The sequence below is a fragment of the Ischnura elegans genome, chromosome 1, assembly GCF_921293095.1.
Source record: "Ischnura elegans chromosome 1, ioIscEleg1.1, whole genome shotgun sequence".
NCBI lineage: Eukaryota > Metazoa > Arthropoda > Insecta > Odonata > Coenagrionidae > Ischnura > Ischnura elegans.
This window is the reverse complement of record NC_060246.1, coordinates 1055726-1070940: the sequence shown is the minus strand read 5'-3', so window position 1 is coordinate 1070940 and position 15215 is coordinate 1055726. Positions and strand designations below refer to the sequence as shown.

Below are 15215 nucleotides of genomic sequence, written 5' to 3'. Positions count from 1 at the left end.
ACACGTCCAGTCATCGTCCTTTGGATGGGAGAACCAAAGTTATGGTTAGTGCACTCAACCGGTTTAGGTACGAAATTTAAATCTATTGTTACGCGCTCTGGTGGCAATCTCATGAAGCTCTCTAGCACCCGCAGTTCTGTGTTCAGCCGTGGAAGCCGTAGACACGTGTGGACTTGTTGTGGGCAAAACGGGCGAACTCTGCTGCCGCTTGTGCTTCGTTGCTCTTGCTGCTCGAGATTATGGACGAGGGGACGGCGAATTTCTTATCGAAGGCTGGACTTGGAGCCTATATCCATGTGTTCGCTGGTAAGTTGCGAGTTGTTGTTTATTCTCACGGCCATTTTGTGTTTATTCTCACCGCCATGTTGCATTAATTCTCATGCCCGCACTACCACCCTTTGCTTATGAGTTCTTCATATTCCCATTGTTATCTCTATGTGCTTATTAAAACAAAGTTCAAACTCTCAGATCATATTTTGTCGGAAGTGCTGCTGTGCTTATTAACATTGACCTTTATTTATTGAGGTTAAATTGTCTCACGTTTCTTGTATTTCCCGATGATATTTATAATATGCTGTGATTGTATTTTAATAATATTTTATGTTATTGGCATAAAATTTGGTAATGATATTAATTCACTGTGTTTTGTGCACTTTTTATGATATTATAACGGTGGATTCATCGAGAGCCTTCCGGAGTAATCATCGAGAGCGTTGGCACGGAGTTTATTGACGAGGAAAGGAGAATATGAACAAGAAGAGATTGAGAAAAATTGTGTGTTTGGAGTGAATTTTATGTAACTGTGTGTTGGAAATAAATGTTCTTTCTAGTGTTCTACAAATATGGATATTTATTTTTCCACCCGCGCATGTTACAATATGTTGAATTATGTGATAATAGATATTATGATAATCACAGAGCTAGGTTTTCTCATTTTTTAGTTGCACTGTCTTAGTGGCCTATTTCAAAATGTGTTGAAAAAGAACAATATTAAGGTGTAGTGGAATTGAACAGGAGGGAGGAAGGGGTAGGGGCGCCATCTTTTGGGCAGGTGATCTAAAGTTTTCATTCGGCATCCAAACGTTGTTCTGATGAGCTACCCAACTCTTTGGTTCTCACACCCAAAGTACTCGTCCATCTTCTTTGGATGTAGCAACCAAAGGAGTAGTTGGAACATCCAACTCCTCATCACCCATTCCCTTTGGGTGACACAACCAAATGTATGGACAAGTCCTTTCCTTCACCTCAGCTTTGGGTGTGACACCCAAACCTACGACTCTCATATCCAAAGTGTTTTTTCAGTGTAATTTATTTTACTCAAATCCCCCCAAAGAATTATTTTAGTGCCCATTAAAATGCCGTGATAGCAGTAATGTTGTTATTGAAGTTACCAGTGCGCAAGTCCTTTTAACTGACCTTGGACCAGGTAAAAACTGGAGCGGTAGCGCGGGATGACGCGCACTCGGCTACCGCGCAGTCAGCCGAGGGATCAAAACTCCTCGAAGAGGCTAGGGCGAGAGAAATTCATAGCAGAACCAGGCAGAGCGGTGTTGCCAAGCAGTGGACGCCACTTGCTGCTTAGACTGCACGGAGATATTCGGGGGCAGGGTATTCACCGCGGTCAGCGCCGCTCGGCCCGGAATTATGCCGAACTAATAATATACGAAATTTGCACATATTGCTAACAAATTGGCGTCCACACTAATTTTCGGAAATGGGGTCTACATGATGTAATTAGTCGATTCCAGCGATTTTTACACGTTTGTAATCCGGCGTCCGGCATACGGCCGCCAAATTACACTCGGACGCCAGATTGAATGCAACTTGCTCATTAACGGGTGCCAAAATGATAGCGGGATTTATATATATATATATATATATATATTCTGCATCGTTTTGGCGTCCACCAGAAATAGTTATATATATTGCTATATTATCGCGTATGTTGAACAACCGAGTGATTTCCTACCTTGTGTACTATTTTGTTTTACGAAAATTATGTATTTGCAGGAGATATACGTGCATCTTGGATCCGTACAGACAGGTTACATTTTGGCATCATTTCATATCCAATCATTATGGCCTCCGGAGTATATTTTTTACATTTGATCATCATTTTGGAATCCATTTTGTATATTTACCACCACCGCGGTATCTTTTTGGCTTCCTGCGCTGTTGCCAAATATGTCTATCTTATAAACCTCGCTCTTGCTTGTTATTTTTGTAGTATATAGCTGTTATTGCATTCAATGGGTGAAATTATTCCAATTAACTATTAACTACTGTTAACTAAACGTAATATCACTGTAAAAAAAGATTAAAGTCATCATGGGAGTGAACTTCGTGAAACTAGGATTCTAAAAGTTAGCCAAAATTATTAAATGAGTTAATTAAACTCCCTTTAGGAAAAAGCATATCTAAACCCTTGGTTTTTATAAAGCCAAGGACACGACGCACAGTGGGCTAAAATTGAAAAAAGCTGGCCAAATATCGGAGGTCTTAAGTATTATTAAATTAAGGAAGGTTTTTATCAACGGTGTGTTGTAAAGATGCAATCAAACTTATTTAGGATGACGTATGCCACAATCTTGTTTAGGAGCACAATATCAATTAAAAATAGGCAAAAGTGATGCGGGAAGCAAACTCGCCAGGGGATCATGGACCTTCTGGTACGGAAATATCAAGGGAAAAATATAATTTTAGCTTAGAATGTAGCTGTTTTCAGACAACAAGCTGAGAAAACCGTATCATTTATTTCACGTCCACTCGATACGGCCCTCAAAATTACAGAAAAGGGGGTAATTAGGTCCTCAGATATTCCTGAAAAGGGATTTTACATGAGTCTGTGTTAGTATTGTCGATTACTTATTATAAATTCTCTCAACAATAATTCCATTTGAACGATTTAATAAGGAAATCTGAAGAAATTGCGAGAGAAATCTCCATATAATGAGTGAAGAGTGAATACGTGAGGCTAAAATGTCGATTGAATGTCAATTTAAATGGAATTAATATATTATTGAGTGTACTTATGCGAAGTTCTTTCAAAAGATTCCGAGATTTCTCACGATGATGTAAGGCTAAATCAATTTCTCCAGATGTTGTCCCCCCATCTGTCAGAATATCCTTCAGCAATGCTACGTTAGTTTTCAGAGGTTTTCCCTTCCTTTCATCATCAAGTCATCGGAGTAAGTGAAAGCTATCATGAAAGAAAATTTATATAGCATCCTTCTGAAAGGTCGTACGATTATACCCCGAGAAAAATATTGGCTTCACTATCTTGAAAGACGCGTATTCGCTAGCATTGAGGCTAGAACAAACTCTATCTCCCATTTACAAGGTTCAAGCTCTTATAAAAAAGGTATGCCGCGGCTCGTTGATGTCCCGTTCTTATATTAATCCATCGGAGTCGCGAGGAAGTACCTCCTATTAAACGGCCTTAAATATCCTATTACATTTAATATGAAAGCAAATTTCAGAAATCACTCATTTTGCTGGCTGATTCCAATAATTTCATGTGCACGGATAGCTATTCCAATGGCTGCGTTCGTTGGCATATCAGCGTCGACGGCATTTTACCACGTTTGCTCCTTTCGTAAAGATAGACTTTATCGTACCCCGGGCGTTGGGAAATGTCCCAGACGTACCCAAAGAACGTTTTGTGGCGACAATATTTAAAGCGATTCTATTCACATGTAAATGATGATTCTGCTTTTATCTTTTGAAAGTGCTTTTGTATTTTTAGCGTGGTGCCTTTGTTTTTGTTTTGCGATATTGCCTTCATGGTTATCCATTCCGTAGGACGGGTAAAAATAATTCATTAATATGACAAAATAACTTTTTGTTTATATTCCGCTATAACTAGAGTGAATTAACGCCTTTCACAAGCTGTATTTTACTATTTTTATTTACTTTTTACTAGCTCCAGCTGGAATCTACCACTCCTATAGGGGTGTTGCTAGTAATTATTTAATATATTCGACAGTATCCAGCGCTTTTTAAATTACTCTTTCATTATATCAAACGGCTTTTTGACTTTACTACGTATTTTCCTGAAAATTAATGAAAATGACATGGAGATACTTGTTATATAAATTAACCTCGCTAATCAATAGCTTAAATATTCCTTCAACGCAACCTTTTTGTTCAGCTGTAGATAATGGCGGTATCTATACGGAAAACTCAGGAGGGCGCTGGACTAACCTATTCAATTGAAGGTCTTGAATATTCTTTAAATGATCTACAATCGGGAACAAAACTACTCGTGGGCAGCCTTGTTTTACCGAATTCCTAGGAGTACTGTACAACGACATGTCTCTGGAACCCTGGGGAAATGAGACACATCTCAACGCCCAAGTAAGGGTGATGGGTTTTGACTTCCTATTTCTCTGCTGCTGAGGAAAAGGAATTTGTCAATGCAATAAACGTTATGGAAAAAATGGCTTTGGACGTCATTAGCAAAAATATTGAACAAATCGCGTTCACCTAATATATTGTCGAAAATCGTTGAGAAAGGAGAGGGAAAAGGGGTACAGATCATCAACTGCTTGTAAGAGCATTTCTTTCGGTAAGGAAGTGGCTGAGTGATATTTTTAAAATTTGTGCAAAACAGATTATTGTGTTGCAGTGACTTTTAAACCTTACCTGCGAAGGAAACGAAAATAACCTTCATTACACCCATGCCTCGTATAGCGCAAGGGATGCGTTCCTTGGGATCTTTGCGCTATACGAAAATGCGTTATATGAAAGCGTTTTAACAATGGGAAGATAGGGATGCGTTCCTGGTGGCATAGGCGTTGGGTATTGAATTTCCTCTAAACCATATATATTCCTATTAACAGACTTAGAAAACCTTTTTCATAAAAACATTTATAATTTAAAATAGCTTTAAAGATAGTAGGCATGCATTCAAAGATTTTTGTTCACGTAAAAAAAAATCGTACGAGCTTTAGAAATTCCCTCCTGTTGTTCGGGTGGGATAACCTCTGCTATCTCAGGGGTTCATAACGCATTGCCGGCAGTTGACAAATTTTCAAACCAACCTAGAAACATTTACTGCCTTATCTAGGCCCCTTTTTCGCCCATCCGAATACCAGGCTATAAATAAGCGTGACGTCCAATAAACAAAACGTTTACGTGGTGCCAGTAAACTATTTGTCCCAGTTTTAGAAAAACCAATGTATCACTTGGTATCTTTCCCTCAGTACAATTTATTATCCAAGCTCTAGATTACTAGCGAACGAGATAGTTGATTTAATTTATGTTCCATTTCAATTTTGTGGATTCTCAACACTTCAATAAAGTCAAGTTCGACAAATCACGCGAAAGGACCGTGCGATACGAAGCAAAGGAGCGGTGAGACGGTGAGCCGCATGGCCAGAGTCAGTGGTGCAATGACAATTTTCAGTGGACGGGATATTTTGCCGCAAATAGCTCGAGAAGTAGGCAACATATCAGAAAACCGAAAAATGTCTTCCGACCGAGTCTTTTTTTTTAAAAACTCTATCCTAATTGATATTAAGTAAAATAAAAAAACGGGGCAGTCGTGGGACTGGCCCGTTCCGACAGAAGTGAAAACTGATATAATTATTATCCATTTATTTTTTATGTAGATTTAATATTATTAAATAACTAATTTTTCCAGTAATACTCATTTTTCAAGAAAATAGAAATTATTTTTTTCAGCCAACTGTTTATTATTAAATTAAAAATACGATGTGTATGAATAGAAAGTAACATCATTTATACATTAACACGTTGCGTACCGGGGTATTTAAATTCCTTTTAACCCTCTGTTCCGGTGGTTTTTTAAACATCACTCACTGAGCAAACCTTCCATTCGAAAAAATGCCATAACTTATTTAAAAATTAAAATTTTTTCATGCAATTTTGAATGTAATGCTCACAAATAATTTCAGAATCTCTTTCTGGTGTGATACTCCATGAAACATTTTCCCTTGTGGAGTTGAATGCCGCAAGTTGAGCACACATACCTTGTTTCTTTTCTAATTTTTCTCGAAGCGCACATTTTGCATCTTCTTGTGTGATATTTTTTCGTCCCCTTCTCCACAATAGGAACAAGATGGTGTTTGCTAAGGTCTCTCGATAAGCGCTGTGGGTGATCTCTTGAAGGGGCCCGTCCTGTTGGCTTATCATCGTAGTCATCGTCCGAGAATGATTCACTCGACTCCTGCCTACTCGCTGCCCACTCTTTGGCGGTCTGGAGCAAAAAGCCTTTGAATCGAATGCCATTATTTTTGTTTAGGGTTTTATAAACTCTGGAAGCATTGAAAAGAGCGCAATTTATTAGCCACAGCACGACTTTCTTCTACCATTTCATTGTTTTTATCATGAGGGAGTAATAGGATAAGTGCATATCCGCCCTGTCAACACCTTTCATGCACTCGTTGTATTTTATAATACAAGTGGGTTTTTTGATTGCCTGTCCTGTAACCCAATCTTTTACCTTTGAGTTACCCATGCTGGCGTTATGAACAGTGCTAATCATTCTTACTTCCCTCTTGTCTTTCCAAACCACTAGTAACACCTCACCTTTACAAGAGAACGTGCTCTGTCCCTTTTTCAAAGTTTTTGCCTCGCTCTTCAACGCGGGAGGGAGTCCCCAATTTGGTCTTATGGTTCCACACACTCTTACTTTGTTATCTAAGAGCAGTTCTGCAATTTTCTCACTATTATGATAGTTGTCTTGATAGGCATGATGCCAAAGATTGAGATGTGGCTTCAAAAGAGACAAGATGGTTTGTTCTAATTTTTTCCCCTCGGCTGAATAAATTTCTAAATTACTAATGTAGCCAGAATCACTTTCACAAATCATTCGAAGTAGTAAACCATATTTTACAATTTTTGCAGGATTATAGGTCTTGATGTATATAGATAGGATTTTCAATCTTCCTCTCCATGGAATCATGGCTTCATCAAGTGACAATTCCTGCTTTGGTTTCTACACATTTTGAAATTTTTCAACTAAGTATTCCACGGTGGGTCTTATTTTATGTAGTCTATCCGAAGTATCTAAGAATGCTTCGTTATCACTAAAGTGCCACGCTTTCCACATCTGCTAAAATCTGTTTCGCATCAGTAGTCACTAAATATTTTTGTTTCGATGAAAGGATCTGTACTCCAATATTCCTTCAGTGTATCTTTCCTCACTTGACCCATCAGAATCAAAACAGAAAAGATTTTTTTCATTTTAGCCATGGTTATGTTTGACCACTTCCCTGTTTTTGGCGATTCTTTGTATTTATGCTTATTTTGACAGCAATACAAATTGGATTGATGGCACATCATTTCAAAAAAATCATTACCAAGAAATAGTGAGACCACGTCGAGGATGTTAGTGGAATTTTCTGGTAATCACTTCACTGCAGGTTGGCCCAAAAATTGCTCTAAATATCTCTCAAAATCTATTTTTTTCCATGAAGTAGAACTTCCTGCCAAAGCATTGTCTTCATTTTCACTCGCATCGGAGTCACTTTCACTGATAACTAGAGGAATAGGTTTTCTAGTTTCCATATTCACCACAAAATCAGAATCGCTTTCACTTTCGTCGTTATCCTCGTCATACCCTAATGCAGGGGTCGGCAACCTTTTGAGTCAGAAGAGCCAAAAATTACAATTTACAAAATTTCAAAGTTTTAAAGAGTCACAAAAATTTTTCTTACCAACAATAAATAGCACTCGCATAAATATTTTTTTATAAAAAAAACGAATCTATTTATTCATAAGAAAAAATCTATTTATTCTTATACAAGTAGTGTTTTTTACAACAAATTAGGTAATATATCAGGTGTGTGTAAAAGTCTTTACCGGATTTTTCGCAAAATAAAACACGTTATTTCAAGTATTTCCTTAAAATTTATTTAATCAAAGTATTGACCATTCGATTCTATACATCTTACCATCTCTGAAGTAATTTATGGATAAAATTCTAAAAGAATTGTAACTCCTGTGAGTTAAACCATTAATTAACCCATTTTTTAACTTCTTTGAAATTGGCAAAGTGTTGCTCTGCAAGCACATGTCCTATTGATGTGAAAATAAAAACAAACGATAACATACATTCCAAAAATTTAAACTTTATTAAACAATGTAACTTGTACATAAAAGTAAAAACAAACAAATTCGATGGGAGCGTTGGCTTTGCATGGTGTTAGAAAGTTCGGACAAAATTTGGCTCATAACTTGTTGTTTTAAGTTTCATACATGACTCCAAATTTTCATTTGTTAGTTGGCTACTTACTTTACTTTTAATTATATTCATGCAAGAGAATGCTTGCTCGCACGAATATGTCGATCCGAAGATTGTCAGTACTCCAAATGCCAACTTCTTCACCTCACTGTAGCAATCTGGAAGACTATTCCATGCGTCGAATATAAGTGCCTCAACTCGCGGCAATTCTTTTAAAGCTGTCCATTTTTGTTGCGTTACGTACATATATTTCTGGACCTCCAACTCTTCCAACTTGCTTTTCAACTCTGTAAATTTTCCACTCCACAAAGCTTTACTTTTTAATCGATCAATTGCATTTCTAAAGATCCAGTATCAACTCCAAAGGGCTCAATGTGGATTTCGTCACTATTTGTGTTGAGAGTATTTTCTATGAATGCTAGAGTGGTTTGTTTGTTTTAAATTGCTGAAATCTGTCAGCAAATTCATCTATAATTTTTTTATAACTGTGCTGAAGTAAATCGTGTCAACAGTTGCTCTGGTTTTTTAATCGCGATATTGCTTTAGAAATTGAAAATGAAGCAATTTACCGCTCTGAATATGTTCTGCTAAAATAGTTAATTTTTCTTCGAAACAAACCAATTCTTCTACCAAAACATAGACTGGGATTCCCTTTCCTTGCAGTTTTAGATTCAGCTCGTTTAATTTTGCCGTGAAATCTACCATGAAATAAAATTTTTGCAACCATTTGCCGTTCTCTAATTCAGGGTGATTAATGCCTTTTTCATTGAGGACTGTATTTATTTCATTTAAGCACAAAGCAAAACGTTTCAACACCTCACCTTTGGAAAGCCATCGCACTTTATTGTGAAGGAGGTCGGAATACTGAGTCTCCATTTCATTTAAGAATTCTTTAAACTGACGATGGTACAGTGGTTTTGACAAGATGCTGTTAACAATCATGATCAGCTTAAGGTTGGAAGGCGATATTTGGTGGAACTTGTTCACAGGAAACATAATGTAAGTGTATTTTCATTATGTTTCCAACAATCATGATTACCAAATTCATGACCTCAACTATTTCGGCCGGAAATTTTTGGACACAAAGCGCTTCTTGGTGTATTATGAGTTGGAGCGAATTCAGTAGGAAGGCAAAGGTCAGTTTGAGTAGTGACGGACGATTAGAGCGACAATTGCTGGCTTACGTCGTGAACCATGGTTCGCGCCGGACTGGCCCCCACTTCCTTCGCACATCAACAGCACTGCGGCGACGGCTTCATTCGAGAGCTTGCTTCTACCATACTGACGACAGTGACAACGCGTGTCACGGGGGAGAGGTGGAGTGAAAAGCGAGTACAATGGGCTGAGAGAGAGAAATGGTGCCCAATCCTCGTTGGTCGATTCAAAATCGTTTTTAAATGTTATTTTAAAATAAGTAATATTTGCGTATGGAACTAAAGAGCCGCAGTTTCATATCCAAAGAGCCGCATGTGGCTCGCGAGCCGCTGGTTGCCGACCCCTGCCCTAATGGTACATCTGACAAATCATCAGCACACAAGTCTAACAAAATTTCTTCTTCATCCAAAGTGTTGTCCTCCCGGTGTGATGCCATAATATGGAATATTCATATGAGTGGTTTTTAGAGCACAAATGCGTGCAAACCTTCAAGGAAAAAGATAAAAAAGATGCCAACGCTGGTAAGAAGAGGAACGCCGATTCTGGGTGGAGGTGTTGAGAATGGATATATGTGCCTATTAGGGAGTAATGCCTTTGGTTTAAACATGGTTAAAAAGCTAATGTTTAGAATATAACTTTACCCAATCAAACATTATGATGCATCAATTCATTATGAATTACGAACAACAACTGAAAACGTACTAACGAATACGTACTTTACGCTTTAAAACTGTTTAGGTTGATGCGCCTAAATGACAAGAATCTTCGTAATCCGTCCGGAACGTTCGGGAAAAAAATGACGAGAATTCTCGCCATCGGTATGCAACGTGTTAAAATATAATATGCTTTTATTTCTTTTATTTAATATGCTTTAAACCTATAATTGTTCACTATGCATGTGAAAGAAACTGCCTTAAATTGTACTGACCTGTATTTTTATAGCGTGTACACTCTTCTGCACGTTCATGCACGAGCTCTATATATTTAATGAACTTATACAAAATACACTATAGATTTTTATTTTCAATATTTATGTTTTTAAAACAAAAAGACTTTAACAGTCTATATATTAACAAAGTTTATTTACTATACCTAGTGGGCCTGCGTAGTAAAATATCCATTGTAAAATTTTTTAAATTGTATGTGATTGAGAAAAAAATCCTCCCCGGCGGGGAATCGAACCGAGGATGTGACACTAAGAGATGAATTTTAAGACGGAAATGTATATCTCGCAGTAGCGATCGCGGTGTCGGGTCGGTGGCGCTCACGCGAATTCTATGCTTTTCCCCCATCCCGCAAAAGTGCTTAACGCCGCTAGAGAAGTTTTCACTTCAAAAATAGCGCACGAGTCTGCCACGAGGACTATGAAGATATCAAGACGAGTTTTTACACCGTTTTCGTTCGGAAAGTCACATATGCTGGTGAATGGTTTCCTATGATTGAACATTCGTGCATTACATATTTGTATATTAATTTTATCAACATAAATTTTACTTTAATTGAGAAGTATTGAACTGCAACGTTAATCATCGAGATTATAGAATATCACAGTTAACTTTTGCAACGAGTGATACGGAGCTACGAGGTTTGTTCAGAATATATTTTAATCTAATGAATAAAAAATAAGATTGCAACATAGCAACTACCAAAAAAATATACTATTAAGTACATGAAAACTACGCCACATCAATTTTATAATTGTTTTTACTCTAAATCTATTTATTAAAATGCTTTTTAGGATATATTTTGCATATCCTGCAGTGTCGACAGCATAATCGCATGTGTGTTTTGCGTAATGTATACGCGGAAGGATAAATACAACCCACGTTCCAATTCGTCTTTTACGTCAGCTGTGAGTGGAGACGACCTCCAGTCCACTTTGGAGGCACAACCAAGTGCACTATAAGACGAAATCACTGTTCAGCAGCTGCTTCTAACTAGACGATGCAATTTTGATATTGCCAGCAAGCAGCCTAGTCAGATCCAGAACCAGGGGCCAATGATTTTGAGTGGGCTAGTGTTTAGTAGCCGCAATCAGAACTGATAATGCTGTGAAATTTCTTTGACTTACAGGCGCTTTGGTTGTGTTTAGTTATATTCTGATTTGGTTGTACTGTATTGATGTTATCGTGAATCATTCATGAATTTTTGCTCCAGCTGGGAATTTCAAAAGATTTTTCAAATTCATTTCACCTATAATTTTTCCAGTTCAACGCCTATTTTCTGGCCTAAATTTGTGTTTTTCTTAATTACAAGGGCAGTAGCTTATTATTTTTATTTTTTATGACTGCTTCGAAATGTGGAATATCATGCAAACCAATAGAATCAAAATGTCTATCACTCTTTGAGTCAAGTAAGATTCAAAAACACAAAGAATAGAATTCTAGGTGGCTTCAACATCTACTCATGAGGTCTAAACAGTGTCTTAGCTTCCATTGAATAAAGTTAAATTTTAAATACAACATGTGCTAACTAATGTATTCCTTGTCCTTTTAATTACATAAATATAATATTACTTAGGAGTATGTGAGTAATTTTGGTTGTTTTAAAATTCTAATCCATCACAGTAATAACGTGGCATCATGTTGTAAAATTTCTTTGACTTACAGGCGCTTTGTTTGTGCGTATACATGTTCTGATTTGGTTGTACACTTTGAAAGATGTACTTTTAAGTTAGTGTATGTTACATTTATACATACTATGTTGGTATGCTTGTATTTGGAGTTTGGCCTGTGTCTTCACTCTTCTTTGATGCACTTGCATTGTCTTCCGAGAACAGGGCTCGGGGATGTGGCGGATGGGGATAGTGGCAAACATTGCGTGTGCTCGCACTGCGGCAAGGGATTTGGCAAGAGCAGTCAGCTATTGTGCCACGCAAGGACGCACCACTCGGGGGAGCTCCCCTTTGCGTGTGGGGATTGCGGACGACGGTACGTCAAGGCGAGCGACCTGACCCAGCACGCAAAGAGCCACAGTGCCGTCAAACCGCACAGGTAAAGTCATGAACTGAAAGTCTCCTCTCGTGGAAAAAACTTCGATATGGAGGTGGAAGGAATTCTTAAATTTCTCTCGTCCAATTTGTGAGAGATTCTCAAAACTTCCCCAAGGGTGTCTGCTCACCTGTGAGGCTGTGATGTCGTGGAATCATGTGGGCCTTTTTTTGTCTTTTCAGAATACTCTTTGAATTTGATGAAGTAAGACCTTAAAAAAGTCTGCTTTTGTTCCTCGTAGCAAACTGCAAAACGTAATCAGCTTTATTGAATTTGTGCGATGACTTGATTTGATATTTCACATTCATATTTCTGGGTCGAATTTGGCAAAGACATCCCCTTGTTCTCCAACCCCTACGCTCTCATATACAAGTTTAATCAGTTACACAGCCTGAAAAAATTGATTTCACCCTCGGCCATACGCCTATTGGGATGATTTGCGGGGTAAAATGTTAAAGCTGTAATTGGGATTGTTGATGCTTTCCAAGTGATTGTAATATTTCAGCAAGGTCGTACCCCTGATCTAAACTGGGACAGGGGGGTAAAGCCATTGTCTAGGGGGGCGCAAACCAAGTTGTGACTTTAATTTATGAAATTATTTCCTTGAAAAAAATAATTGTATTTTAGTTACAAATCTTATACTAATATTTATCATTTTTCGTGGGTTTAAAGAAAATTTGTTAAATGCTTTCGTTGCAATTCAGTACTGATTTTGCTTAAATACTTTTGCAATTTTTGCTTCAAGGGGGGGCAGCTCCCCCCCCCCCCTGCTCCTCATTGCGTATGGCCATGTATTTCAGTGCATCGGAACTCTTTCACAGGCTCTGGAAAAATTATAGGCACGACAACATTAAGGAATTTCTTCTTTTATTATGTTAACAGTTCATTATTTCTGTCATGTAGTTTCTGTTCACCCAGCGTGACATTTCAATTATTACACTGATGTTTATCCTATCATAACAAAACCATTGAACAAAATCGGTAACAGCATGAGTTTCCCTTTCAATGAAAGCGAAGAGAATTGTTGAGATTGAAATGTAATGCTTCAACTGTTTCTATAAATAACATGTTCATTGTTGTTGTTTTGATTCTGAGTTACTTTACTAAATAAAAATGGAAACCTTAATAATTGAATCAATCGAAAGTTCTTTTACATCCTGAAGTCCATAAAATCTACAAGAATTTATATGAATAGAATATATTCCTATAATGGAAAACCGACTGAAATTGAGAGCAACTTTTAGAAGTTGGAATAATTCATGCAGCTGTGATTTTTACTTAGTTATAATTTTTATAAAATCCTGTTGACTTCACCCACTGCTATATACCTAATAGAGCAGCTTGCGCAGTGATATGTTAATGCTCTCCAGGTCTGTGCAGTGTGTTAAATTAGTGAGATCACGCACAATTGTAATGCACCCACTGCCATATGCCTTTTGGAATGGCTTGCGCAGTAATGTGTCAATGCTTTCCAGGTGCGTGCAGTGCGGTAAGGGCTTCACCAAGAGCAGTCACCTCAAGCGACACTGCATCACGCACACTGACGAGCGACCCTACTCTTGCGCGGTGTGCCGCAAGGGCTTTGTCGAGAGCAGCGACCTCAACCGCCACATGGCCGTGCACACTGGAACGGACGAGGGGGTCGGAGCCGTGGAGTACGCAGCGCAGGAGGGACGCAGGGAATACGTGTGTCATCTGTGCGGCAAGGGCTTTTCCTTCCGCAGCAACTTGGTGGCTCACGTGCGCACGCACAGTGGCAGCAAGCCTTTCGTGTGCGAGCACTGCGGGAGGGGCTTTGCGCAGAGCGGCAACCTGTGCACGCACTTGCGGGTGCATACGGGGGAGAGGCCCTTTGCGTGTGGCGTGTGCCACAAGCGCTTCTCACAGAAGAGCACGCTCAACCACCACGCAAAGACGCACTGAACATTGTTCGTTGGTTGAGTGAAGGATAATAATAATCATAATAGTATGCCTGGCCCAAATAATAATAATAGTAAAGAAGATTCCGGTTAATTGGGACATATCGGGACTTGTGCACTTTGCCCCAATTAAAGCGGCTGCCCCAATTACGCGAACTATCCTGTATATGGGCTTAAACAAACGTTGAAATGATAGAAAAAAGACTAAAGAATGTTTATAATGCAACATAAGTTTATTAAACTTTTAATTTGAATAATAAATCTGTGAGTTTAATTAATTTATTATCATTTTTGATGCTGAATGAATATCTTTAACTAAGTCCTATCCTCCTGCGATAGTATAACAACAAGAGCTTTCAAAATAGGGCAAGATTAGGAACATTTGTGAAAAATAAGAGTAAATCAAAGGAGGAAAAAAATTAGTATTCTGAAAAAAGAAAAATTAATGTCATCACGAGTATGGAGTCTATGTCGCCGACTCGTGGCCCAATAAATCAGCACGCTGTCCCAATTAAGTGGAGAATACTCTGGGATATTCCTCTATTTGGTTCTGTTCTTCAAGATCTGCCCCAATTAAGCGGCCGCCCCAAGTAACCGGTGGACCCTTTGAACGGATTCTACTGTAATTGAAATGACTGACTCTCGCAGTGTCCATCACTATACAGGGTAGATAAAAATTGTGATGTAAGTTTGAACGCTGGATAACTGATGTCTGTGGATGAGGACCCTTTCAACATTACAACACACCAGGGCTAGGACTTAGTGCTTCTGCTGATACGTCCAATCACCCAGGGAGGCCATTGGAGGGGCGATTCGGAACCTCCGTGGTGAGGGTAGAATAGAATATGAAATTTATTATTCCGGGGCAAGTTTGTCCCTTAGGAACATATATGATTATAAATATCATAGAGTCAGACATATCACAAGAATAAGTTGCTTTAC

At 38.4% G+C, this 15215-nt stretch overlaps 1 protein-coding gene across 1 annotated transcript in view; it reads left to right on the top strand.

The window, feature by feature from the left end:
- LOC124154128 (zinc finger protein 497-like) overlaps positions 1-14375 on the top strand; it is a 30965-nt gene extending 16590 nt beyond the window's left edge. Inside the window, exons 4-5 of the mRNA XM_046527665.1 lie at positions 12144-12357; positions 13830-14375. Coding sequence (XP_046383621.1) covers positions 12144-12357; positions 13830-14277 — 662 coding nt within the window. The 3' untranslated portion in view covers positions 14278-14375. The remainder of the gene's footprint in view (positions 1-12143; positions 12358-13829) is intronic.
- Positions 14376-15215: the final 840 nt, after the last annotated feature.